Source organism: Phragmites australis, chromosome 10, assembly GCF_958298935.1.
Source record: "Phragmites australis chromosome 10, lpPhrAust1.1, whole genome shotgun sequence".
NCBI classification, from domain to species: Eukaryota; Viridiplantae; Streptophyta; class Magnoliopsida; order Poales; family Poaceae; genus Phragmites; species Phragmites australis.
Genome location: NC_084930.1, coordinates 28,939,154 through 28,966,786, shown reverse-complemented (window position 1 = coordinate 28,966,786; position 27,633 = coordinate 28,939,154). Strand labels below are relative to the sequence as shown.

At 45.2% G+C, this 27,633-nt stretch overlaps 3 protein-coding genes across 5 annotated transcripts; 1 reads left to right on the top strand and 2 right to left on the bottom strand.

The window, feature by feature from the left end:
* Nucleotides 1-6,921: 6,921 nt before the first annotated feature.
* On the bottom strand, nt 6,922-8,827 carry LOC133930598 (uncharacterized). 3 transcript variants are annotated; one of them, XM_062377270.1, is made up of 2 exons: nt 8,505-8,827; nt 6,922-7,365 (listed from the first exon to the last, which is right to left on the bottom strand). In XM_062377270.1, exons 1-2 carry the CDS (start codon nt 8,749-8,751, stop codon nt 7,220-7,222), a joined length of 393 nt encoding a protein of 130 aa, XP_062233254.1. In that variant the 5' UTR covers nt 8,752-8,827; the 3' UTR covers nt 6,922-7,219. The 3 variants fall into 3 exon arrangements, 2 of the variants coding, with proteins under 2 accessions (XP_062233254.1, XP_062233255.1); XM_062377271.1 differs by having other exon boundaries at nt 8,547-8,827; XR_009911784.1 differs by lacking the exon at nt 6,922-7,365 and adding an exon at nt 7,931-8,442 and having other exon boundaries at nt 8,547-8,827.
* Nucleotides 8,828-10,192: 1,365 nt separating this feature from the next.
* LOC133930597 (membrane-anchored ubiquitin-fold protein 3-like) lies at nt 10,193-14,730 on the top strand. Its single transcript, XM_062377269.1, has 3 exons — nt 10,193-10,592; nt 12,018-12,185; nt 14,252-14,730. Exons 1-3 carry the CDS (start codon nt 10,460-10,462, stop codon nt 14,305-14,307), a joined length of 357 nt encoding a protein of 118 aa, XP_062233253.1. The 5' UTR covers nt 10,193-10,459; the 3' UTR covers nt 14,308-14,730.
* An 8,489-nt stretch (nt 14,731-23,219) lies between these two features.
* On the bottom strand, nt 23,220-25,040 carry LOC133930595 (transcription termination factor MTERF9, chloroplastic-like). Its single transcript, XM_062377268.1, has one exon. It carries the CDS (start codon nt 24,595-24,597, stop codon nt 23,410-23,412), a length of 1,188 nt encoding a protein of 395 aa, XP_062233252.1. The 5' UTR covers nt 24,598-25,040; the 3' UTR covers nt 23,220-23,409.
* Nucleotides 25,041-27,633: the final 2,593 nt, after the last annotated feature.

Sequence of the window (27,633 nt, the reverse complement as noted above, 5' to 3'; positions counted from 1 at the left end):
ATAGCTACTGGTGATACGAGTCTCACGTATATATGTATATTTATATGTATAGGTATATATATGTACATATAATTTTTTAGAAAAATCTAGAAAATAACAAAAGGAATAATAGTTATATTGATAAATGGGTTGAAATAATCTAAAATATACAGAAAAATATCTAAAACTCAAAAAAAATAAACAAATTTAATTAGTTTTATTGTCGTCTGCATGTTGAAATTATGTGCATACATGAAAGTAACGCTATTTTTTCTATAATTAAATAAATATGTTAAATATTGATAAATTCATAACTAAATATTGAGATGCTCAAAATTAATATACCTAATTTTTTTAGTCTTATTTTATTATACTATGTGCAATAAAAATCGAAAAAAATGGCCATGTTATATATAGTACCGGGGTGGATCAAACGGTGACCAGACTAATCAGCGGTCGATAGGCATGAATCATTTTTTTTGGCCATGTTCACACTGCAGATAGGCATGAATCATTTTTTTGGCCATGTTTTAAATTTCCCCATTTTGCAGATTTCACAGCTGTAGAGTGTGCTATGGTAACGCGTTCGTTTTCATTCCAACGTTGCGTTGTCACTGCACACCTGTTGCGGTGATGAGCAATTGACTCCTTCAGTTTTTTTTTTCATGGGATTGACTCCTTCGATTAATCGAAAGTGTATACTCTTTCCGCCCAAGCATGTTTAGGTGTTTTCCTTTGCTTTTGCTGCTGCGGGTGTCCAGGGCCGGTGCTTGGATTTTAGTGGTCCAAAACGAAACTAAAAACGGCGCCATTGAATTGAAAAACATAAAAAAAAATTAGCATATCCGTTGTGTTAAAAAATTATTTTCGATTAGTACTCTTACGGTTTACGCTGAGTCGCTGATGTCATTGGATCCATCGCTAAATCCTATCGCCGTCGAATAAAGTAGGCATGGCTATACGAAAGGAAGCATCTCATCAACTTCTCAAGCATTAAAAGATTGCTAATTTGAGATATTGTTAACCTGCTGTGAAGGAACTAAAGTAGAAAAGTTGTTTCTTTTAGACTGATGAAAGGTCCTTACACCATTGTAAACTACGGTCGCCAATCGATTGAAGTTGAGCTACAATATTTTGTTGTATCATAAGTAGTATATATATAGCTATATAGGGGCAGGCCACTGGGTTTATCCCTGCTGGTGTCTAGGCCACCCATAACATCATAAACATGTTTGAAACAGGTGATTTGATTGGAAATTTGTATAAAAAAAATCCACAAGGGATAGTAGGATCTAGAAAAATATCCTGTTTCTAGGATGGTCTTCTTGTTCTTGAGTTGAGACATGGAAGTGAAGCTCCACTCGGCTGGATGATGGGTGGCTCTGCCCGGTGAATGTAATTCCCCCTAAATATTTCTGAAAATCAAGAGATTTTTTTAATCCTAGTTGAATCATTTTTGAACCCATTGACAATTCATGAAATATAATTCAACATTTTTTGAAAATATGGCAACAAGTTCCAAACTTAGGTCGACATTTTCCAAAACTAGTCAACAATTCCTAACACTTATTTCGGCAAGTACTCGAATGTTCACTAGTTAGCAATCTCCGACTGCGAGCCAAGCCTTTAACCAAGCATAAAGAGCCGAATCGTGCCAGCAATTTCTGAAGCTAGTTCAACAACTTCTAGCACCAGCAACAATTCTTTGGAAACATGCAAGTAATTTATGAATCTGCTTCAATAATTTCTTAAAAAAGTAAAACACACTAGCAGTCTCTAACTTATTTGGGTGTCATCTAGCCCTCTGAACTCTCAAAATACAGACTGGGCATCTAAACTTTCTAAATGTACCACATAGGTCCAAAACACCATTGCCTCTGAAAGAATTAGTGATGTCCTCATAGAGAGAGCGAATTAAGACAATTAAAACTATTCGGTTCTTAAATTTTTTTAAAGATTAACCTATATGATTTTTTATGTAAACGTGCTCTAGATTTATATAGTGTGTCAATCCTAGCAAACTACTTTAAGAATGTAAATACACAAAAATAGATTGCAAGTATGTAAATATGAAAACGTAAAGATAGAAGAGAGAGCAAACTCGGTATAAGAGATTTTTATCACGTGGTATTGATAGCATAAACGTCATCCCTAGTCCTCGTTAGAGCTCTACCAAAGATTGAGCATCAAGACTCTTCCGGTCACGGCTCTTGAGCCACCAAGCCACAAAGGCAAAGCTCACACCAAGTCTCTCTTCTGACCATTTGCCGTCGTCTTCACTTTAGAGCTTGAGCCACTAAAGTAAGAGTCTCCGCGTCATCGTACAATAGTCTTGCCATAGCTCCATATCAAGTCGAGAGGTCAACAAGTTTGAGCCACCAAGACTTAAGATGCCGGTGAGTCATCAAAACTCAAGATACTGGCGTACCACTTAGTACAATGTAGGATCGCTTCTTGATCCACTCTCTAGGTAGCAATACCTAGAAATAACTCTCTTTAGGCCTATTAGCATTAATCACTCTCTAATCTTGTGCTTAATTATCTTGGATGATTACTTTAAACACTTTGATGAGTTGGATGTCTTCACTAGTGTATATGAGGTTATCTAGACTCCAGCATCTTCAAATGACCGAATGGAGAGGCATTTATAGCTTCAATCTCGCGGACTAGCCGTTGCCCCAACAGCTCAACTTTTCTATATACGTCGGATGATCCGGTGTAAATAGATTGTACTCACCGGACCATCCGACGTGTACATCCTCCACGAATTAGCCGTCGGAACCCCACTCACATTCATCTTGAATGCCGGATATTCTGATGTTGCCTTCAACTCCATCGTCGGACCATTTAGCGTATGCCCTCGAGCCAAACCACATCACTTCTCTCTTTGCAAAATACTCTGGCGTAGCCAATCTTCATCGTCGGACCATCTGATGTGTTATACATTTTTCTCTTTCCACTGGAAATGCTCTGACGTGCACCATCTTCAGAGCGTCGGACCATCCGGCATATACAACCACACCAAGTAGCCGTTGAGACCTTCTCTGCAAAGAATACTCCGACGCAACCATCTAGTGTGTGCAACTTCGAATACCAGACCTTCTGGCATGTAGCATCTTCAACTCTTTCCTCTGAAAATGCTTCGACGTGTACAAACCTTTGAGTGCCGAACTAAAAGGACAATGATATCACCTAGAGGGGTGAATAAGCATGTTTGCAAAAATCCATCCCTTTTTATAGTTAGCATAAACCTACAACGAAAATAAAACTAACATATTTTTCACAAGTGAAAAACATAAATATACTAGGCTCAACTAGTGTACAATCACCATAAACAAGTGTTAAGGTTACAATCCTAGGGTGACAAAGATTATTCAAATCTAGCAAGGTATACAAGAAACCCCAATCGGAAGTTCCAATCCTATTCATCGAATATTCTGATTGAAACAAATCAGATGTTCCGATCCTAGTGATCGGATATCCCGATCAGTTCAGAACAGCTAAATGTAAATCATGAAATTAACTTGTCACGTCCCTAAATGTTAGTTACGTAATTAAGCATTCATAATCATCATAACATTATGTTTATAGGTGTTCGTTTGATAATTTGAGTTTTGAACGTGTTCAAAATACTTGAATTTGGTCTAGAGCTCTTTAGGAAGACCCTAAATACTTTAGAGGGAAGGAGAAAAGAAAGAAGAATGAAAAGAGAGGAAAGTTAGAAAATTTCAGCAAACGAACCTTTCTCACGGTCTGACCATCAGGGAGCAGCCACATGGGCTTGGCACATGGGTATCCCACTGTCTGACCGACGCCCCTCGCGGTCTGACTGCCAGAGCGCAGTAGAGGCACCCTTAAGTGGTCGACCGGTCTCTCTCTCCCTCCCTCTCTCATTTCACTCTCTCACTCTCTCCCTCCCCAAACCCTAGAGAGAGAGGGAGTGATCCGCTCAATGCGTTCGACGATCGGAGATCGATGGTGGGAACTCTCACGAGCTCCCTTAAGGACTTCACCAATCTTCCTCCCCCTTTCATCCTCACCGGAGGGGTTTCCTCACCATTTCTTCCTTTGCGAGCTCATTCACCCTCCGACAATCCAATCGGTAGATCGAAACTTCTTCAGAAGATTCCGATCCAATACAAAGTTCCTCTACACCAAGGTAAACATCCCCTACCATTTTACCATCATTTCCTAGCCCTAGACGATCGCTATTTTGATTTTCGCCGGAAAGCCCAAGAAAAGCTAAGTCTAGATTTCATTTTTGGGGTTTTACGTGTTCGGACTGTACATGTCCGGCGACCCCGTAAGGGTGCTGCTAGCAAGTTCTAGTGGTCTGACCGCCGTTAGGGTCAGTCCAACCACCAAACAGCGATCTAACCACCGACATACCGTCGATCTGACCACCAGAGGCCAAAACCTTTTGCACACCGGCGGTCTGACCGTCACTTCCACGACGGTCTGATCACTAGCCATTTAAGGTTGTATGTACTTAGGTTAACTTGTCCGGGGTTTCAAACTTTTGGTGATCTTTTGTAAATATTTTTGAAACACAATGCTCTATTATTATCCAAGCAGACATCATTTACACATTTTTTTCATCGTTCTTTTGCTTATGCAATGCATTCTTGATTCTTTTAGAGAACGCTGCACCGACGGTCCAAGCGAGTGAAGGCGGCGTCGAGCAACCTGAGTTTTGTGAGTGTTGTGCAGACAGTATCAAGCAATAGCCAGAGCAGCAAAGCAAGCATCTAAGCATATTGCACCTTTTTGGTTGAAATGAATGGAGTCTAAATTGATAAGTCATTACTTAGGTATATTTGCATATTAGCGAGTTGTTGTTGAGCTTATATGGGTAGAACTTATGTTGATTGCATTACCTATACTTGAGTTGTTAATCATCCATATCCTCGTAGCCTTGGTAACATTGTTGATGTATAACTTAAGAATTGTTCGAAATGCTTAGCTATGCATAGGTCCTCGGTAGAAGTCGAGCGATGGTTCAACCATTGTTCGCGAATTAAGGGCTTACTTATTGTTCACAATTACAATGATAATGATGTGGGATTTATGAGATGTGAGAATGAGATGAGATGTGGGCGGTGCTAAGGGTAGGTTGGGAGTGGAACCCGGATGCTATAGACTGCTTGCATCGTTTAAGCATTGTTCGTCGGTGTTGTTGGTTTTAGCACTTTTTATTTAACTACATATTCGGATAATGGACGAATGAGCAGAGTATCATACGTTGTGTTGATGCTTGCCTTGCGACCTTATGACGCATAAGAAAAAAAAAGAGAAGCAAGGTGGTGGAGAGCCGAAGGTGTCCGAGACACGCTCGCGGTAATCCTGGTGCCATAGGGTCATGTGCAAGTGGGTAGTCCTTGGTATGAGAAAGGTTGTCTCAAAAGCCAAGATGATGGATCCGGGTTATGTGGGTAAAGTTGTACCCCCTACAGGGTATAAGAACAATTTAAATTGCCACATTATCAGTTATGAGCATGCTTCTGTCCATCCACATCGGTCGTAGAGTTTCTAAATTAGGGGGTATGGCATCGTATGTCGGGTTTAGTTGTTGAGGATTATTGATTACATGAGATGGTTCGTTTTATATTTCTGTGCAAGTTGATGTTGTAGGGTAGATATGCCTTGAGTTAAGTATAGATGCTTACACATAGATGTTAGGTTGCTTACACATATGAATTTACTTAACCATGTAGCCTACTCCTTGCTAATGACTTAAATGCATAATCCTTTCAGTCGGGTTATTATATGTATCCGTTATGGATTAATTCTTGCGAGTACCTTCGTACTCACGCTGCTCTTTCATGTTCCACAGGTGAGGAGGAGCTCGTGTTTAGCTACTTCACGCCCACCGATGTAGGTGACGGGAATGAGTAGTATAAGCTACTCGTGTTGGTTCACCTAGCTCTTGTTGGTTCATACATGTTAACCTTGTGCTGTGTAGTTTCTAGTTTTAGTTAGGAGGTGAATTATTCTTTATCCTCCTAGCTTATTTTTGTTGTAAATTGTGTAAATGCTTAAATGCTTAATAACTTGTAATATAATTTAATTAATCACTCTTTCTTAAATTTTGTTGTGATGTTATATATTAGAAATACATGTGTTTCTATCTTGGGCACAAAATACGTGTTGGGACCCCCGAGATGGTATTCTAGTTTAATCATCGTGGTCGTGATTAAGCAAACGATTGTTCTAATGATTAATTGGAATACTATTTAGACGGTTCCTCATATAACTCAAAGCATGTACATACAAGCACCTAAGCGTGAATATAATGTTATGCATAAGAGTAAGGAAACACGGAGACAAATGATTTGTTACCGAAGTTCAGATATCCACCGATATTCTACGTCTCTGTTGAGGAAACTGGGTCACACTTGAGCCGGATCTTTTTCGGCCCTTTTTCTCACGATGTTGCACACATGCACTCCTCGCCTTTACTATGGTAAACTCTTCCTCCACTTCAGATATGGTGAGTTCCACAATCACTTCCGGGTCTCCTCACAATCTTCACTTGAACAGATCACCGATAATTCTTATACATCTCCTATGAAATACCCTAATAATAACTCTCAACATAATTGTTAGTGCATAGATATTATCATTAATTTACCCGAGCATCACCTAAAGCTCATTCATCTTAATGCATATTTCTCCTCCATGCATCACTTATGAAACACCCTACTAACCATTCTTAACACATTTATTAGTCTATAGATATTATTATTAATTACTAAAATCACACTTATAGACTTAGATGTACTTTCGGCATAGCGCTGACATGGAGCACGGCATCCTGAGAGTCATTGGCGGGGCCTGGGATCTTGAACTTAGTATACATATTATATCATATATAGTTCATTTTCTCTCTCTATACAAATCATAATTTGTATAGCATTTTTTCCAGAACAGGCTTACCCCTGATTTCATTACACAAATGCAACGAAATTACAACCATCCCCATCAATCAGTTCGCAATATTTACAACAAAAGCGTGCGCAAACAGCAGAATCTATACATCTGACGCCTGAGGAGCAGCACCGAGGGCTGCCGATTAGCCAAAATAGACCGCATGTCCAAGACCAGAAACCACAATCCAAGCATAACGACTTCTAACCTATTAGACCGGTATCTACCACGCCAAGTTTCAGATACAAAAACCATCTCCGGACCGAGTGCCAACAGCACTGAAAACTGCAACCGCACTCCATCGATGATTGCTTCAGCTTGGAACACCATCAGCTCCTTGGCCTTTGGCGAGCATCATCGTGCCTTCAGCTTGTTTCTTGGGATGGAAGAGGAGAGCTGTTTCTTGCAGCGTCTGAGCTCCAGCTTCCAGGGAGTCTCTGTGCTGACCGTGGAGGAGACCTGCCCAATACCGAAGAAAAGAGCAAGTAGAACACACAATCTCAGTAGGAGATCTAACCTGCTTTTTGTCAAAAACTACCCTATTTCTCATTGTCCAAATAGCCCATATAACAGCAGCTAAACCCGCCATATAGCAAGCGCCCCCAGTAGGGAGGAAATGTTGCACCCAAACAAAATATTGTTCCATGTTTTCAGGCCTACAATCGGCACCAATAACCAGCCCAATCAGGCTCCACACATATTTAGCCATCGAGCAAGTGAAGAACAGATGTTCAATAGTCTCAGCCTCACAACAGAAAACACAATTGGTGTCTCCTTTCCAATTTCTTCTTTTAAGGGTATCTTTAGTAATAATTTGTATAGCATTTAGTACCAACTTTATGCACATTCTTAAATAAACTAGCACAAATAAACTTAACAGCTATATTCTAGTAACAACAAACTACTATAAATTCTTCTTCTAAATTAGAGTGTTCTAACAGAATTTTCAATTAGAGTTTTGGGATGTTCAGGAGATGGGAACAGAAGGCATCATGCAACCATATGTGCTCTCACCCTGTAGATGTGTTTTCGGCTGAAATAAAGAGAAACTATTCACACTTTCCACCTTCACTCTACAACCTGAGAGACATCGAAGCTCATCAAAATTTTCAATACAGCCATACACTTACAAATTACAGTATCGAATCCCAGAATCGAGAAGACCCAAACGTCTTTGCCAAATTACAGTCAAAGTTGGAAAGAGATCCAAGCTAAACCAAACTACGTTAAAATATAGATCCTAGTCCCACCGTTGCCGCTAATTCACATCTTACAAGATTGAAATAAAAATTCTTAAATAAGCAGCCAAATCCTGAACATAATCTCCCAAATAAAATGCTTAGCCTCTGCAGCCAGCAACACCCTAGCAGATCAGGCCGGAATTTCCCTGGCAGAGTGCGAGCGAAAGCGAGAACTTACGGCAATCGCCCCAGCCACCAGCGTTCGGGTGCGGAGATTACCGCAGCAGCGTCAAAAGACACATTTCAATTTAACTCTACGCAAGCACGATGTATTTCACCGGTAGCACAAATCATCCTACATTCCATAGAATCAGCACTAAGAATGCACAAAGTAGCCCAAGAAACATTTCAACATACATATGGTGGAAGGGTCATGGGAGGCGCCTTGAGACGACTCACCACTGAGGCCCTCGTGCCTAGCTGCCGAGCCCCGCCCAACACGCTGCCAGCACCACGCCCCGCCTCGGCTTCGCACGCGCTGCGTCGCCGCTGCCGCCGTGCCTTGCCTCGTATGCGCCGACAGCCATGCCCGATGCGCCGCAGCTACCGTGCCCCATCTCGCACTCGCCCGCGGCCATCTTGAGTCTTGACTAGGTCGAGCCATCGAGATGAGTGGTGGAGACTGGAGAGTGGAGTTGGGCGTCGTGGACTTTTACTTCACGTGGTCTACCACATGCATATTTCTCCCAAACAGTGGTTTCAAGCCTCCCGGCTGAGCTATTTAATTTTTTGTCACCTAAAGTCCCTTCTCTTGAGTCACTGATACGTAGAGTTGCCTTAGTAACTGATACATGGGCTAGGGTGGCAAATCCTGAATCCTCTCCGGCTAAGCCACATCAGTAGAGATGGCAATAGGGCCCCGTTACCTGGTACCTGATGAGTAATTCCTCCATTAGAGGCCGGGTGTAGGCCAAATTTTGCCCCTAAATCCCTTAGCGGATAAAATCATCACCATCAGGTGAAGTAGGTACAGGTTTATTCTCTAGTATCTATACCCATTTACCCACAAGATCAGAGTACCTATATAACGAACCTCCCAACACTAGTAGCGATCTATTAGCCTAATAACTATTATTTGATTCAACTAGCACAAACCAAAAAACCAAAACTGACATCAAAATTCTAGATCCAGCACCCTTACCCTCCCCTATTCCTAAAACCCCACCTAGCCACTCCACTACACTCGGCTACCGCTGCCTAATCTTCCTGGTGTCCACAGCCTCTAGCCTCTTGCCCTCCCTTGTTTCCTAGATTGGCCATCGCCGCTCGCCACACTAGAAGCTGCCACACATGAATGAGTTGCTACAAGTGACCTAAAGATTCTCTTGTTGCGCTCCTTCTTAGATTAGGGATGTGTATAGAGCGATCCATATATCCATTTTAATTCAACTCAATTAACTAATTAGTTATTTTAATTATATTAAAATGACTAATTAGTTAATTAAATTGTACTAGTGTGAATTTACGGATATTAATTGGTGCTCTACACCCATCCCCATTCCAGCGAAACAATATACATCACGCTGCCGCCTTAGTTCTTGTATGATGTGTCTAGATCACTTCCAATGCTTTGTTTTTAGGTGATGTCTAAGATAAGTGAAGTAAGAAATTAATATTAAAAAATAAGCTTTCAATGCATACGTATAACTTACTAGCTTTTTAATATTTCAAAGCAATTTATTATCTTAAAATTATTTAAGATTGCTAAAAAGCTAATTTCTTTCATAAGAAACAATCTTTTTCTCTCTTACCTTTAAATTACTTATCATATCATCTTTTTACTTATGTGGATATCTAATTAATATTAAAATTAGTATTGACAATGGCCTTACAACTTCAAAAGGCCATTAATTGTTTTTTCAACAGGTTTTGAAGAGCTGTTGAAAGATCAATGCGAAATATCAACTCGAGTTTCTCTTCTCCGAAGCAAAGAGGCGGCTCCTGGGTCAAATGGTCAACCAGTCAGCAGTTCAGCGACTGCACCTCCTCTACACGCCTAATCACCCAGTAGAATAAATAAAAACCGAGCTCACGGAGGGTATATCCGTCAAAACACCCTCTTCTCTCCCCTCCCCTCCATTCTCTCCCCTCTCTCCTCTTCTCGTCGACATCGGGACGCCTGTCTCTCCCCCCGCGAAGCGATTCTAAATTCTCGCACAAAAGATCGATCGGATCCTTCGCGGGATCCGCATCGGTTCTTGCCCTTCCTGCGCGGATTTCTGGCAGCCTTTTCTTCTCCCCCTGAACCCCTTCCGCCGCTGCGGTAGTTGGGATCTTGGGAGGAAGGGTTGGTGGGGATCCGGCCGCGGGAGATGGCCGGCGGGAAGGAGCCGATCGAGGTGAAGTTCCGGCTGTTCGACGGCTCCGACATCGGGCCCAGCAAGTACGACCCCGCCACCACCGTCGCCGCGCTCAAGGAGTTCGTCCTCGCCCGGTGGCCGCAGGGTGAGACCATCGATTCCTCCATCTCTCTCTCTGTCTGCCTCTGTTCTTGCGTATATATACAGCTCTGCTTTTTTTTACGCCTCCTGTTTCGGGAGGTTGCTTGTTCGCCTGTCCTGCCTTTACCTGTGTCCTGATCCGGTAAGAAGAAACGGATGTCGGGCCATGGTTCTTGGGCTCTTGGCGCGGACGGTTGCGTTGTGCTTTGGGAGTTATTACCGTTACTTTTCGTGCTGCGATCAGGCTGCTCTGTCGATTGCGTGATTGTTGTGGGCTGGATTCGGTCAGGGCGCTGTTTGCTCTGTTCCTGCAGTAGCTGGTTATTCAGACGCTTGCCCAAGTGATGGTCTTCTGAAGTCTCCTTACCTGTAGTGGCAAATACTACCTTCCATGTCAGAGTTTAAATGTACAAGCTCTTTCCTTGTACTTGAGATGGATGGATATGCCTGTCTGGGGTTTCCCTATTCATTGCATTGTCTAAAGAGATGGGCAGAAGAATTTTTGTTTTTGGTGGTATCTGAGAGTGCGAGTATATTTGGAAATTGGATTTCTGTATCTTAAGATGCATGCTGAGGTCCTCTTCAAACATGTGATGGCTGGACCATTTCCTGAGATTGTGTGGCTCAATGCGACTGCCTGCCTTATCTTGTTGTGTCCATAGATGATCATCAATGGTTTGGCAGTTCTGTCTGAATTCTGAACAATCAGGGGTCCCTCTCCTCCCAGTACTTTGTTGTAGCTAACCGTCAGAATGAATTTGTTGGTTATTGAAGCAGATATGATTGGATTAAGCCTGTAGCTGTAAATGTGGAGTGCATTTGAGCATCTGCATGGGACAGGATCGCATTCAACATGTGGTCGCATGAAAGTATTAACTGTACAAAAGACATATTACATGTAGTGTGAGCATTTTCTGCCATATCTCATATCTGTATGGTAGTTCAACAAGTGTACACTATATTGATTTTGTGCAACTGGACCACTGTTTACGTTTTCTGAAATTGGCACATTCTAATGGGTTGGAACTGGGAAAGAAATTTGGAGGTGGCAAGAAGCTTCAGATCTTATTAGCTTAGATGGATTAATGACCGATGAAAGGTTCACAGTATATAAGGAAAAAAAACATCTGTTTATAACAGGCATCAGAGCATGCTTTGTGGATGAGGCAAGTTAAACTAACACGGCTAACACAAGTGACCATACTTCAAGGAGGAGTTGTGATGACTGATAAGCTGCTCGGAAGTCGCAGTTACCCTTCTTTTTATCACCTTATTGTCTGTTATTATTATTTTTCAAACACTTAGTTTTTGCATTAGTTTCTCGGAATACTATCGTTTTACATAGCTATTGGCTTACTTCAGTCCTCCAGAACCTTTGTGAAGTATGTCTTGTGTCTGTGTTCATAGTACTCTTTTTCATGTATGTCAGATAAAGAAATAGTTCCAAAAACCGTCAATGATGTGAAGCTCATCAATGCTGGAAGGATACTGGAGAATAGCAAAACTCTTGCTGAGTCTCGAGTCCCAGTAGGAGAAATTCCTGGAAGTGTGATTACAATGCATGTTGTTGTGCGGCCTCCCCAGTCTAGCAAAAGTGGTAATGCTTAGTTTTCCTCTTATTTGTTCAAGTTATTTTCCTAATGTGTTTGATGATCTCACTAGTGTAAGTTGTAGAGGCTTGAAACCCTATTGTGCCAATGGAATTGAAATGTTGACCGTTGTCCTCCAGAAATAATTAGTCAAATGCACCTGCTAGGGATGGCAATGGGTCTAGACCTGGCGGGTAACAGCACTCCATACCCGTACCCGTCTCAAACAAACGGAACCGCTACAATACCCATACCTGCACACGGGTATAATTTTTACCCATACCCATACCTGAGCGGGTAATGGGTACCCGATGGGTTACCCACACCCGCTTCAGCAGGAAGCTACACAATAACAGAACTACAACAGGAATGTAGGAATAACAGGATTCAAACCACATACACAATGTGGTGGGCATGGTCTACATGCGTACCGAAGATGTGCACGAGGAGGTTGGACACGGTCCGCGGCACCGGGTTGTCGGTGTGCGCATTGTTGGCATGGTTCATCGCGAGTAGGGACTCAAGCAGCCGCTCCTCGATCATGCCGCCACCGTCGACGGTGTGCCCACCGCTACGACCCTCGTCGGAGCGTGACGTGACGATGTCGAGTGGCACCTCAGAGAGGAGCGACGCCTGTGTGGTCCCAAACGCTAGTCGTGGGATACCATCGACGGACACGGTGATGACGGAGCTCTCGGTGACCCGCGTAGCGAGGCGGAGCACATAGGCGCTCCCTACCGGCCCCGGCGAGCTGATGCGAAGTAGGAGCGCGTCACCACCACTGTCTCCTTCCACGGCAATGGTAGCACAGAGCGGGTTCGTGGCGACAAAACGCGAGGATCTCCTGCAGTGTGGGCGGTGGGCACATGAGCTCGACCAGTGCCTGCGTGTGGTGGAGCGGCTTGGCGGCAATCGCGCCCGCGTCCGGCAATGCGCGCGGGAGCTCAACATCGTGCCACATGAACTCCTTGGGCCGAGCCGTCCCCGAAGACGCCATGAGGCCCCACGACGCCTCCAAGCACCCGCCCTCACCATCGAACACGTACGAGTGTCGCGACACCGCGCCGAATGGCAGCGGCTTGCCGACCGCGAGCGACGACGTAGGGATCAGTGGGCCGCGCCGCCGCCGCAGGTGGTTGGATTTGACCATGCGGTGGGCCAAGGCAGTCGACGGAGGCTGCGGCACTAGGAGACGCCAACGTCGCGACGGTTGACGGACTGACAGAGGCGGTTGACGGAGGCTGCTGCACTAGGCGACGCGTTGAGCTGTCGAGTGCCAAGCGCCCGAGCCGGATTACGGAGGCCGAGGGCGACATGCCGACCTCTCGAGAGAGTTTGTTGCTCTACGGTCTCCTACGTTGTGGTGTACCGGTGCGGGAGTGGGCGTGTGGCAACGTGTAGCGGCCAAGCATGGTCGCGAGGGGAGGGAGACTAGAGATTGTGGAACAACAGACATGTGGATTGGGGGCAGCTGGGATGACGAGTCACGTGGACACAGGGTTAGCCAATAGGGTTTCATTGCGTATTTGCATGGGCGGTGGGCCGATTGGACCAAGCAATGTAGGAGGTGGCCTGGTGGGGGACTCGGACCCATGGGTAAACGGGTTCAGGTACTATTAGAATGTGCCCGAACCCGCTTCACCCGATGGGTGAGATTTTTACCTGCTAATATACTCGTGGGTATGAAAAATAGTCCATACCTAGCCTCTAATGGAGTAATTACCCTCCAGGTAGCGGGTAACGGGTACCCATTGCCTTCCCTAGCACCTATTGTTTTTCAATGTCACCCCTAAAACAGCAAGAGTATACAGTGTTCATTTTAGGTCTACACTTTCATCTATGCTGCTCATTGTTGTGAATCAGTCAAATATATTGTCTCTGACATTGTTCGCTGCTCTCTACATTTAAGTTAATTAATCAGTCAAATACATTCAGTCCATAACTCTGTGTGCATACATTTGATGACTGCGCATACATTTGCTGAATGCATTGTTTCGCCTTACTTTCATGCCATGTTTTTTTTTAAATAATTCACCACAAAAGGATTCTTAAATGTGTTGTCTCCCTTTTTCAGAGAAGCAGCAGTCAAGCTCTCCCAAGCAGAACAGCTGTGGATGCACAATTTTGTGACGTTGACGCAGTTGCAATGTGTATATCGGTGCCATTTTCACAGCGATTGCAAGTTCACTTTAACAATTGATTCTTGCATCTATTCTTCAAAGCCTAGAAATGGTATCCAATGCCGGCCACATCTGCTTGAGAATTTGATGCTTGCTATCGTGTAAAAGGAGTGTGTAGGATGGAGTGCACGGGGGTTCCTGGTAAAAAAGAAAAAACCTTAAAACGAGTGTGCAGGAGTCGAGAGTTGGATGTTTGCTGTTGTGTAATATGTAGACGTAGGGATACCAAAAGTGAGTTGATGCATAGTACGAGACATTCTTTTCTCCTTTGTGTCAAGCGTGGTCACGTATATGTGTTTTGTTAAAGAAAAGTGACTAGTAATTCTTGTCGAAAAGTGGAAAGGAATGCTGGGGTCAGGCATGGAACTGAAAAGTGAGTCTAAGACTATGGCGGTTTTCCTTCATGGTCTAAATTTCCGTCATAAAGGGTTTTTTTTTTCTTTTCAATGCTCTAATGATTTTCATCATGAAGAGATTTTTACAATTATTTTTTTCAAAATAGAATTTTTTTTTTCTTTCACGATTTTTTTGGAAATAAAATTGTTGGAGATAAGAGAAAATAAAGAAAATAGGAAAGGAAAAGGAAATCAGGAAAAGAATGAAATTAAAAAAAATATAGTTGGAGATATCTTAGCAATTCCTTCGAGAAATGGAAAGGAATGCTTTGGTTTCGAACCTTTTTCCGACCTGGGCTGACCCTTCGTCTCTATTTCCGGTGAGCAGAGGTCCCTGTTTCTGGCGCCCGGCGAGCTCGACAGCGTTGTGACAGAGGGTATCTACCGAACTGATCTATTTTCGTTAGGTGTGCTGGGCTATGCGGCTATTAGAGGCTCGCGTTCTCGTCTCCTGAGGCCTGGGCCTGACTGAGACTATCGGCTGCCGTATTTGTGGAGCATCGGCGCCGCCAGCTCAAGTGGGTAGCCGACGCTGTCGAGGTGGTGCGCGGACAGATCCACGAGGCTCCCGCATGACTCGTCGCCAAATCGGATCCCTTCTTGAGCTGGTCGATCTATGGCCGCATGCCGCAGAGCATGAAGTCACGGCTGCCCGACCGTCAGTTGGTGCGATCCGCTGTCGCATCCACCGGCGGCTCCCTGTGATCCCGTCCACACGGAGATCCTTGTGGCCTTGTCGCCCACCATGCCACCGCCTCCCGTACGGCCCAGTTGGTCGGGCCCTCTAGATCGAGTTTTTTTTTTATATTTTTAACTTAAAATATTAAATAAATAAATTCTTGATATAAGTATTTAAAAAATAGACGTCTGCTGTTTTCTTATAGAAAGATTAGGCTCTTATCGTCCTTTAAAGGATGACAAACAGTCCAAGTCTACTACCGTAACAGTATAGATCCTTATCGTACTCTGAAAATGCAATTAGACCCTTGCCGCCTCTCAGCTGTTAGCCCGTCGGATGAACAGTAGTTGTTAAAATTACTGTTCATAACTATTATTTAGTCTCACATATGCTCTATTCAAAGTGGTAATCTTCTGTTGCTTTGGTACTATAACTTTTTATGTGTATTTCATAATACATGTGCAACCTATTTTAATTGTATTCATTCAAAAAATTTGTGTAGAATTTAAACTAAAATTCTCTAAAAAAAAACTACTTTTATAAATTCTAATAATTGTTAGGGTCTCAAATAAATTTTTAAAAATCTAAAAAAATTCACTGGTATTCTTCTAATTTGATAGACTACTTTTTAAAATTATTTTCAGTCATAGATTATATAGTGAATAAGAGTGAGGTAACAAAGGTTACAAACAAAAGTGAAGCAAAGTCGGCCGACCGATTCAAGGCGTGATGCCATGCCAAACCCGCTTCATGAAACGACAGTTCGCCAACAAATGAATACTAGTTTCCGTCTCTTTGGAACAGAGACTGCAAGGCGAGTTATGGAGCCAACCCCTACGCGCCAGTCTTTCGGCCGTCCAAAGCCTACTCTGAATTACTAGCCATGCAAATAACTTGCATTTTGGGATGGCCCATGGCTTCCAAATGAAAACCCCGAAATCCGAAGGGATTCCACCAATAAACTGTGCTATGTAGGTGGATGACACTGTGTATCTCCACTCTGTGAACTTTCATATTATGGTTATGTTTGGTTAAGCTTTTTTTTTTATTTCTGCTTTTCAGAAACCAGAAGTCTAATCAAACAGGTGGTTAAAAGCTAATTTTTGAAAAGCTAAAAAATTGGTTTCTTAGAAAATAAACTAAGAGGCTAGTTCAAATGAGCTTTTCTGTTTTAACGTACTGAGAAGCTAAAAATTTATTATAAAAACTAATAGCAAAAAATCATCAACCATTAAACAGAAAACAACTTTTCAACCTAAAAACCAAAAACCTCAACTCAACCAAACACGAGCTATATCGTACTTAAGGTTTTCCCCGGAGGTCGCAACCCCAAGGGTCAGAAACTCCCTGACGCATTGAGCTGTCACGTTTGTCCTGAGAGTCAGTCCACCATCATGGCATGACAAGTTTAGCCTCTCACTATGAATGCGCGGCAAGTGTTTTTGATCTTCTTATAGCACCTAAATGAATGAGGATACGCCTCAGGATCCTCATCCTGAGTCCTTGACAGTTTTTCCTTCACGAGAAGAGTTCGTCTGGTTGTACTTACATTCGGTACCATAGCTCAGACGCAAATCTAGAGGAAACCAGCAGCACGGGGCAAGTGATGGATATCATGAAGCCATTCATACAAAAAGGCTAAAAAACACGGTACTTTCCCCAATGTATTGCACAGGTATAGTGAGGGAGACCACCATGAGAACTTTCAAAGGCTTCTATTCCATCAATCAATTCCGTGAAATCATCTGCTGAGTTTGGAGCTCTCTCTGGACATGTATGTTCTTAGGTCATCTCCAATAAAGACCGTATCGGCCGGCCGTTTCCCTGTTCAGCGCGTTTTGCCGATCGCCCTCGCCTGTATCATGCTCCAATAACTACTCCAAAGTTACTTTTTCGCTACTACAGGGAAACAGGCTGCAAATGAAGATTGGCAAAATTGCGGCCGAAGAAGGTGCCCGTATCACTGTGCACTGAGTATTCGTGTCGGTCTGAGAGGAGAAGAGGTGTAATGGAAGGTAAGAAATAAGGTAGTTGTTGGAGATGAAAAAAATAAAGATACTGTAATAGTGTTAGAAGATGCTATAATAATATTATAGAGGATGAATATTTAAGTATCTGCTGAAGATGACCATACAGGTTCATGTATGTAATTTACTACGAATTGCTAACGACCTGGATCATGAAACTTCATACAAAACTGACAACTGGAACAAACGCAATGAACTGCGGAGACTTGGTCTAGTACTCGATGTGTAAAACTGAAATTGTCATACACAGAAACAGGACCAGAACTGACAGAAAACTCCAAGAGGGAAATAGAAGCCGACTGAAAAACACTGTAAGTTCCGAGTTATGCTTGAAAATATATAGTGGAACTTGGAAGCCAGGGTATGAATTGGCTGCAGTCTCCACACAGAAAAAAAATACTTCCGGAACTTGGCACTCGCATCTTCCATAACATGACTGTTTGGAACTTGGAACAGCTTACAGCCTTACATACAACGAACACATATACTCTTATTACACACATGCCATGCAAAGTTTACACATGCACTTGGTCCATCTTTTTTGCTGCTTGTGCACGAGATATGGAAATAAGAAACAAAAGAGTAATACAAACGTGGACACCAACTGCAACTCATCCAGACAACAAATAAGGAGCTGACTCAAGGTCTGAACTTTCAGAAGCAACTCAAAACGGGCACCAGCGGTTACAGCGGCTTTTGCAATCCTGCTTGCCTGTTACTTTGGTATTATCTTCTCATCTCCAACCTCTTCTTTTTCCTCTTTTAACATGACAAAACCTTAAAATGGTAGTGTACTTGCTATGCATCATGCACGCGCTACAGAAGTAAAATATTTTGAGAGAAATTCCGACGTCTCAAAAACGTTAACTAATTGAAATGTTAATCAGAAAATTACAAACTTAAATTTAAGAATAATTAGTTTCCTTATTCAACGGGTTTGCTTTCTGAAGAGTTATATTCCATGTATGATATATAATCCTTAATCATAAATATTGTTTCTTAGCGGTCAAGTCAAGATGCCCTTACAAAAGGGAAGCGTGGGATTGTCGTCTGGGAACAATGTAAGAACAACAAATTAGTCTTTTTATCATGTTAAGTCTTCTGCCTTACCTGTGGTCTATTTGACTATTTCTACCTATTAGTACTCTCATACCATTCAGGCCGAGCAGAGGACCATCTTTGGTATGTGGACTAAGGTCCATGGACGCCAAAATAGTTATTTAAAAGCATGAACATTTAGTAGGTCCTTACAACGCTAATTTTATGGAAGTTTATCATGGAGAGTTCCTTCTCTGTAGCAATTTTGGCCACTACCTGAAAGCAAACTAGTCAAGCCTCAATGACGTAATGGACAAAGTAAACCACAGTTCAAAATGGAAGTAATCCATTCAGCTAAAAACAAAGTAGGCAAGCCTCAAAGAAATATAAGTGACTAGCATGAGCTAAGTAAACATCAGTTGACATAAAAACATACTGACCAAACAAGGTCAGACAAAAGGGCAAACTAACACTGTCAAATTCCTATTAGCTTGAGTGTTATAACAAGGACCTATCTGCAGAAGAACAACGTGACTTAAGGATAATCTTCATCCATGTGCGAGGAAGAAGATGTTGGCGCCCAGGAACGTTAGGATAGCTTGCTCTCTCTCTCTCTCTCACGACAGCAACGCGAGGAAGAAGATGAACAGTGATTTTCCGGCGACGAACTCGCCTGTATCTTGGCTATCTTATTCACTGGACTTGACTTACAAACACAGAGGAGTACAGGGCTACATATAGGCCGGGGACACCACGAAGCTAACCTCCACGCCCGGCCTTCGCGCCATGATCCGCAGGACCCGCTCGGCGTCACCATGAGCCACTCGCTCGTCCGGACGACGCGGCTTCCTCCATGCGAGTCGGCGCCACGCACACCACTCCTCTAACTGACTCCGACCAAGCGCACTGCAGCACCCCTGCGCTCGCGAGCTCGACTCGGACTCCGTCATGGCCGCAGCTTCTCTGCAGCTCATGCACGACTCGGCGACACACACACGCACTGACTCACACACGCCAGGAACACACCATGGCGTGTTTATTTCCAACAATCTCCCCCCTAACCACGACATGGCGCACTTCGTCATCACAGCAGCGCCAACTCCTCGTCGACGTCGCAGAGCAACGCCTGTTCCTTCTTCTTCCGCGGACAGTTCCTCGCCATGTGTCCGCGCTCCCCGCAGTTGAAGCACTTTCCTCGGTAGCGGCTCCTACCGCGCCCCGAGCTTGTGCTGTTGCCGCCGCCGTCGTCGTCGCCACGGTCCCCACCATGGCCGCCGCCCTTCTCGCCACTGCCACAGCGCGCATCACCGCTGCACGCCTGCTCCTTGCCGCCACGCTGACGCCGCCGCGCCTCCCACTGCTCCTCAGTGAGGAACAGCCACCCGGTGTGGTCCGCCGCGGGTTCTTCAGCGTCGGCCTCCTCCGCCACTTGTAGCTGCCCGACGAGCTCCTCAACGGACATGGCGTTGATATCCGCGAGCATCTCGATCGCCACCGCGACTTGCTTCATCTTCTTCGGGACCACGCGCAGGATCTTCTTCACCACGCGGCTGTCCTCCATCGCCTCGCCAAGCTCGCGCAGGCTGGAGACAAGCCCGTTGATGCGCATCGCGAAGTCGCCGACGGTCTCCCCGTCGCGGAACGCCACGTTCTCGAACTCCTTCATGAGACATTGCACGCTTGCGGACTTCATGCGGTCATCACCGACCCGCATCTTCTTCACCGCGTCCCACGCCTCCTTCGCCGACTTCTTCACGGCGAGCCCAACCTTCATCTCCGGCGGCACCGCGCGCAAGATGGCGGCCAGTGCCCACCGATCCTTGGCGCGCTCCTTGGTGACTGCCTCCACCGCGTCCCACAGCTCCATCGCCTCCAAGCTCACCTGTATAACCAAGGACCACTCATGGTAGTTGGTCTGAGTTAGCAGCGGGAGCTCCACGGCGCCGGAGTTGGCGACGACGCGCTCCACGGTGGCACCAGCCCTCGAGCTCTCTGAGCTTTCCCCGATCCGCGGTGGTGTCGCCATCAACCTCGCTCTGATACCAAATGTTGGCGTCCAAGAACGCTAGGATAGCTTGCTCTCTCTCTCTCTCTCTCACGACGGCAACACGAGGAAGAAGATGAACAGTGGTTTTCCGGCGACGAACTCGCATGTATCTTGGCTATCTTATTCACTGGACTTGACTTACAAACACAGAGGAGTACATGGCTACATATAGGCCGAGGACGCCACGAAGCTAACCTCCACGTCCGGCCTTCGCGCCATGATCTGCAGGACCCGCTCGGCGTCACCATGAGCCACTCGCTCGTCCGGACGACGCGGCTTCCTCCATGCGAGTCGGCGCCACGCACACCACTCCTCTAACTGACTCCAACCGAGTGCACTGCAGCACCCCTGTGCTCGCGAGCTCGACTCGGACTCCGTCATGGCCGCAGCTTCTCTGCAGCTCATGCACGACTCGGCGACACACACACGCACTGACTCACACACGCCAGGAACACACCATGGCGTGTTTATTTCCAACAGAAGAAGCGACTAGTATACTCATGCAGTAGGGCTCCAGAATAAGTCAAACCAGTTCCTTCATAGATAACCACAACTTACATTTGGACTGTGAGCAGTCAGAGATCAGCAGTAGTTATATTGCTGGAACCAAGAATTAAGAAAACCTGAACCATGGACAGTTGCTAAAGAGCGTGAGTTGCAATGCTACCATCTGCCTGAAGCATAAAATGAATCTTAAATATTTCAAGGTGTTAGAGTTCAACTTCAGGGGGCACACCACCAGCACAAGCACGGTATAAGCATCTGCAAAGTGTGGCTTAACACAGCTGTGACAGTCAATCAAATAGTTACCTAAAAATCTATTGCGTGACTAAGTTTAAACGTGATAAGGTTAGACACAAACCAAACATGTTCTTAGTGCCATCAACGTCTCACGGCAACTATCCACAAATATGTATCCATCTGCAAATTACGTGGTTAGTGTGAAATAACAAAAGCAGCAAAAGTTCAATTTCTTGTAGCAAACTTTTCAAAAAAAAATTGCTTTGGACGTTTCCTTAAGCTAAATTCCCAAAGTTCACGAAAAGATTTTATCTGGTTGTGCTTGCATTCCGTAACAGAGCCCAGACGCAAATCTAGAGGAAGCCAGCAGCACTAGAAATGATGGATATCGTAAGGCCATTCAGTGAAATGGATGAAAAACATACTCCGATGTATGGCACAGGTATAGTAGCATATAAAAACTTCTCTAGGCATTTTTACTCCGTCAATCGATCCAGTGAAATCTTTTACAAGTTTGGAGAACTCTTTGGACCTTTATATTCTTGCAGTGCCATGTATGAAATTTACTATGAACTGCTACCAACCGGGATCCTGAAACTGCATACAAAACTGAAACCTGAACCAAAAGCATCGAACTGCTAAGACTTGGTCTAGTACTGAATGTATAAAACCATCCATACAAAACAGAAACCAGAACTGACAGAAAACTCCAAAAGGAAAATTAAAGCTGACTGAAAAACACTGGAAGTTCGTGTTTTGTTTGAAAATAGACAGCGGAACTTGGAAGCCAGGCATGAATATCGTCTGCAGTCTCCACACAAGCTTACAGCCTTAACATACAATGAGCAAATATTCTATGAACATAATTCTTCTTATTACACACATGCCATACAAAGTTTCCGCATGCACTTGGCCTATCTGCTATTGCTGCTTCTGCACATGAGTTATAGAAAATAAGAAACAATAATAGATCAAAACGTGGACAGCAACTGCACTTCAATCAGACAGCAAATAAGGAAATCTCTCGAGATCTGGACTTCCAGAGGCAACTCAAAACAGAGGGCACCAGTGGTTACAGTCGCTTTTGTGATCCTGATTAGAGAAACACTTCAGCAAGTTCTTGCATACATCATGTGAACTGCTGCAAACAAAAAATGCATAGTTTGACACATACAATAAAAAACTTAAATGGCGCCGTGCTTGTTATGCATCATACAACACATGCTACAGAAGTACAAATATTTTGAGAGAAGTTCCTACCCCTAAAAATCACAGAACTGATCGAAATGCTGATAAATAAGTTAAAGACTTAGATATAAGAAAAATAAGTTTCTTTATTGAATGGGTTTGTTTCCAGAAGAGACATATTCTCTATATATGAGAGATAAATTACCTTAATCTTATGGGGGCCAAGCCAAGATTCCATTACAAAAGGGATATATTCTAAATATATTATGTCGAAGTGCACGACAAACAAAGTCTTTCTCTCATATAAAGTCCCCTCCCTTACCTGTGGTCTATTTCTACCTATTTCTACCTCCTCCCCTTTAGGAAAAACAGACAACAATCTTCGGTGCATGGCTGAGGTCCATGGCACCAAAACAGTTCCTAGAAAGTGTGAATATTTAGTTGCTCCTTACAACACAACACTGATTTTACACAAGTGTTTCATAGAGAGTTTCATCTCTGTAGCGATTTTGGCCACTCAATGAAGTAATGTACAACGTAAACATCAGTATAAACAAACATAATCCATTCAGCAAAACACGAAATAGCAAGACTCAAAGAAGTATCAGCGACTAGCGTGAGGTGCATAAAGATCAGTCGAGATAACAAGGACTTATCTGCAGAAGAACAACGTAACTTAAGGATAACCTTCAGTCGTGTGCTAGGAAGAAGAAGTGACTAGCATACACGTGCAATCAGGCTCCAGAATAAGTCAAACCAGCTCCTTCATAGATAACCATAACTTAAACTTGGACTTGAGTAGTCAAAGATCACTAGTGGTTCTATTGCTGAAACCAAGAATTGAGGAAGCGTGTACCATGGACAGTTGCTAATAAGCGTGAGTCGCAAATCTACCATCTTCATGCAGCATAAAATGAATCTTAAATATTTCAAGATGTCAAAGGTTGGACTTCGGGGGCACACCACCAGCACGAGCTGCAGCATAAGCATCTGCAAGCCCAGTAACAGAGTCCTTGTGACAGTCGATGAACTTCAGTTTAAAAGTCTCCTCTCTAATTTTAGCTAATGAGAAGAAGCTCATATTGCTATTCAGCAATCCATTTGCCTGCAGGACCTTCATGACACAATGCCGGGGGATCAGCCGCTTCTCCAGGCTTAATGAAAACAGGACAGGCCTTTCCACAATGTACTGTGGCTCCATTCCAACCTCGTTGATCAAGAATTGAATCCTGCGGAGATGGCACTCCTTAGAGAGTCCTAGAATGCTTGGCATCTTAGACACTGCAATGGCAACCTCAGTCTCTGCGCAACCAAGAGCCCTCTTCAAGAACTCAAGCTTGGCAGCAACTTTCTCTTTGCTGATGGAGGCGACTGACACTACTGCGTGCCTGAACATCCGGGAGCTACGGGGAACCCCAAGCTCTTCCGCGCGCACCACAAACTCCTTCACGCGCTCTGGGTTGAACACAAGCAACCACGGGCATCTTGAACACATCTGGACAATATCTCGAACACTTAAGCCGCACTGACGAAACAGCGCGATGTTAGGCTTGACCACTCTCTCAAGGTCAGTCCATAGTATGCTGTTGTTCCTCTTCATGACCACGAGAAGCTGTTCAAACGAGCCGTAGAAGGATAACAAGAATTCGAGATGGAGACCGACGTCGCAGCCACGGAGTGCGCGGGAGCCGACCAAGAGGAAGCGAGCGATCTGGGGAGCGGACAGGCCGAAGCGGTCGCGGAGGGCGAGGAGGCGGGGGCCGATGTTCTTCACCGAGGAGCGGAGGATCAGCGGGTCGGCGGCGACGACGGCGGCGATGTCGGCGCGTGCGAGACCGACGCCGGAGAGCAGAGCGAGAACGGCGTCGGGGTTGGAGGCGGAGTTGAGGCGGGAGTAACAGAGCTCCCCGGATGGCTTCGCTTTGGTTGCCCCATCGAGCGCCTTCTGGTACGCCTTGCGAGCTTGGGCTGGGGCGAGGCCGCAGGTGGCCACGAGGTAGTCCTCGAGGGAGAAGGGGGCGGCGGACGCGGAGGTCGAGAGGAGTGTGCCGCGGTGGTGGAGAGGGGAGGGGAGCAGGGAGGCGGCGCGGAGGAGAGGGAGAAGGTGATTTCGGAGGCGCAGCATTGCGGCGGCGGAGGGGCGGCGCCTGGGCGATCCTCGCCAGCTGAGAGGAGCAGGAGGGTCCGCGGGAGGACCGGAGGAGCTGATGGAAGATGAATCTGAAAAATGAGGAATTGAACGCCACCGATAAGGGTCAGAGTTAGAGGTTTTTTGGTGCTGGAGCTTCGTCGGGTTTAAAAGACAGGTCTTGGGTGACAGCCGAACCGGTAATGGGCTGCGGTTTGGCTATACGGCAAGACGTCGAAGTTCGAGGTTCGCCAGCTACACGAGCTCGACTCGTTAGAGCCAGGGGATTTAGTGCCTTGCTACAGTAATTGAACACCAGTTGTAAAGGTTAGAGTTAGGATTTTCGGTGCTGGAGCTTTGCTGGGTTTAAAAGGGAGGTCCTGGGTGACAATCGGATCAATAATAGGTTGGTTTGGCTATGTGGCTAGATATTAGTGTGGTAGGCTATAGATGGATATTATGTCTGTCAAAAAAGCTCGAGACTAGCGAGTTACTCGAACTCGGCTCGCTAGAGGCTCAATTCATGATCGGCTTGACTAGAAATCAAACCAATCTCAAGCCTGCTCTCAAGCTCGCAAACTTCAACGAGCTGATATTGAGCTACTCATTTAGGCTTGTGATTTTCGTAGCACCAGTACTTAGAATCCACAGCCCCAAAATCAAATTCGCGGAGCGGGAGGGGAGCTAAAATCAAAACAACGGTGCGAGAGCTCGTCTAGCATCCGGTGTACAAAGCTAAGGGGCTGTTTAGTTAGGTGAAGACTTTTGACTTTTAGCTTTTCTGACTGATAACTTTTTATTATTAGCTTTGGTAATAAATTTTTAGTTTCTCAGTACTAAAAACTAGAAAAACTCATCTCAATTAACTTTACAGTTTTTAGTTCGTTTCATCAAAAACAATCAACTTACAGCTAAACTATTTGATTTAACTTCTGACTTCTACGGAAAAAAAAACTAAACCAAACATGTCCTAATTCTTTCCTTTGCCGCAGCCACTCCCTCCTTGCCTCTCTCCCGCTGCTGCTTGTAGTCGTCTGCTCCGAGCCTCCGCCCTATGACCACACCGACCGCCATCGCATTTCCTCCCAACCCCACCGTCTAAGCTCCCTCAATCGTTAATCCCCCAACTGCCCATCCCACAGGTCTACAAATCAACAGTTCCGCGGTGCGCTACTTGGGCAGGGCCACCAGCCTTTCTCACCCCGACTTGACCGGATGGATCTACGACACAACGGAGCATATCCACCGAGGCCTCCACCGTTGTTGCTCCTCGTGACCAAGCAGCTCCGCAGCCTCTCTAATCTCCACAACTAGTTCCAAACGGTGACCACTTTTTGGTTGTTGTTAGTGCTCTTTTTTGTTGTGTAGATTACGTAGCATGTGACCATATATTTGGATCTTTGCTATGTGCTTTTTTTTTTTTTTTGGTTCTCTGATGGTTTTCTTCAGCAATCTGCGCTTGTCGAGCTTAGCCTAGCTCGAGCCTAATTGAGCTTCGCTTGAACCTAACTGCAAGCTCGAAAGTCATCTATGGCTCACTCGAGATTGGCTCGACTTTGTATCAAGCTCGAGCCTATGTGTATAGACTCGCTCGAGTTCAGTTCATTGACAGCCCTATCAGGCAGTGGGCGGCAAAGGCGGATCCAATGGTATTCTTAATGGTGGTATTCTTTTAGTTTTTTTTCTCTAATCTGGACGTTGGATGTCAGCTGTAGCATATGTATCGGTTTTGTTTGTTGCTTATGGAGTTAGCATTCCATTCCTGATTTGTGTCCTGTAAAAACGAAATTAGTTTGCATTGTATTGTTCTTTTGAACTGCAACATGTTCTTGCATCCAAAGTTATGGAACGCAATGCAAGCTATTGTCCAGTGCTTTTGTATCATAAGGTGGCTACTATGATTTGTTGCCTTTTATTTGGTCGCATCTTGGATATCTGTAGGGTAACAGTGTTATCTACCATCCTAAAGTATTTTGTTTGTCTGCTTAAACCCCTCGACCGCTTGACCCTTAACTTTTAATATATCAGTGGTGCTAAGAGTGGTAGTGGACCGGATCGGGTCGGGTCGGGGCCCCACGGGTTTTAGACCCGACGGGGATAAATTCGGGTGTAGAAACCGCCCCAAGAGTTCATTGGATCAGGGGGCCAACCCAAGTCGGGTTCGATCCTATTTTGCACCCGTGGATGCCCTACGAGCCTTGAATATAGTCCAACTCAGCCCACAACCCACTCACCTACTTTGCGTCTTGACCCAATTGTCTCAATGACTTAGTCCTTATCTCCTTGGCAGCTCGGCTCGCACAGACTTCCTCCTCTCCTTGATACGTGTGCCCTCATGCCATGGCTCCGACCCACTTAGACCCAGACGAGGGCTGCAGCGCCAGCGGCGATGAAGCAACCGCTGCAGTGCTCGTTCACGACGCTCCTCTTCGTCGTGCCCGTCGGTGCGGCTTCATTCCCCACCGTGCTCTGACAGGCCGTGGTGCCTACTCCCGCTCGGGAACCCTCGCTGGTACTCGACCTAGTGCGCCTTAACGCCACGCTACTTCGCCTGGCCACCATCGATCCCTCCGAGACGTTGTTGTGGCGCGACGTGGACAACCTCCTCCGCACTTGCCCAGCGTGGTGCCGCGATAGGCTCGTCCACCCGCTCCACCTCCGCCACCACCAGTTCTCGCTCCACTGTCGCAGCCACCACCCAGACTCAGACTCAAACCATGACCATGACCCCCTGCTGCACCCGCTCCCGCATCACGAGCAGCTCCACATCGACCCCTCTCCGCCACGCGCTCCACTCGTAGCGACCGTCCTCCGCAACCTCCCTTCCCTGCTCTCCTTCCCGATCGCATCGATTTCGGGTCCCTACCAGGGCCAAGGTTATATTTGCACCCGATTTGATTTTTAGGACTGGGTCGGGTTTCACGTTTCAGGTCGGGTTTCACGTTTCAGGTCAGGTGTCTTCTTGCTCTACTTGGCTCCGACCCGACCCGTTGCCACTCCTAGGTGGTGCTTTGCAATTTTGATAGCGTGGGG

What these genes read in the sequence shown, in the direction of transcription:
- LOC133930598 (XM_062377270.1), bottom strand. Translation starts at nt 8,751, where the DNA reads ATGGCTCGACCTAGTCAAGACTCAAGATGGCCGCGGGCGAGTGCGAGA. An exon ending in CCATGACCCTTCCACCATAT is followed by an intron (nt 7,366 to 8,504) that starts GTATGTTGAAAT and finishes GGTATTGGGCAG; the next exon opens with GTCTCCTCCACGGTCAGCAC.
- LOC133930597 (XM_062377269.1), top strand. Translation starts at nt 10,460, where the DNA reads ATGGCCGGCGGGAAGGAGCCGATCGAGGTGAAGTTCCGGCTGTTCGAC. An exon ending in CCTCGCCCGGTGGCCGCAGG is followed by an intron (nt 10,593 to 12,017) that starts GTGAGACCATCG and finishes CATGTATGTCAG; the next exon opens with ATAAAGAAATAGTTCCAAAA. An exon ending in TCCCCAGTCTAGCAAAAGTG is followed by an intron (nt 12,186 to 14,251) that starts GTAATGCTTAGT and finishes TCCCTTTTTCAG; the next exon opens with AGAAGCAGCAGTCAAGCTCT.
- LOC133930595 (XM_062377268.1), bottom strand. Translation starts at nt 24,597, where the DNA reads ATGCTGCGCCTCCGAAATCACCTTCTCCCTCTCCTCCGCGCCGCCTCC.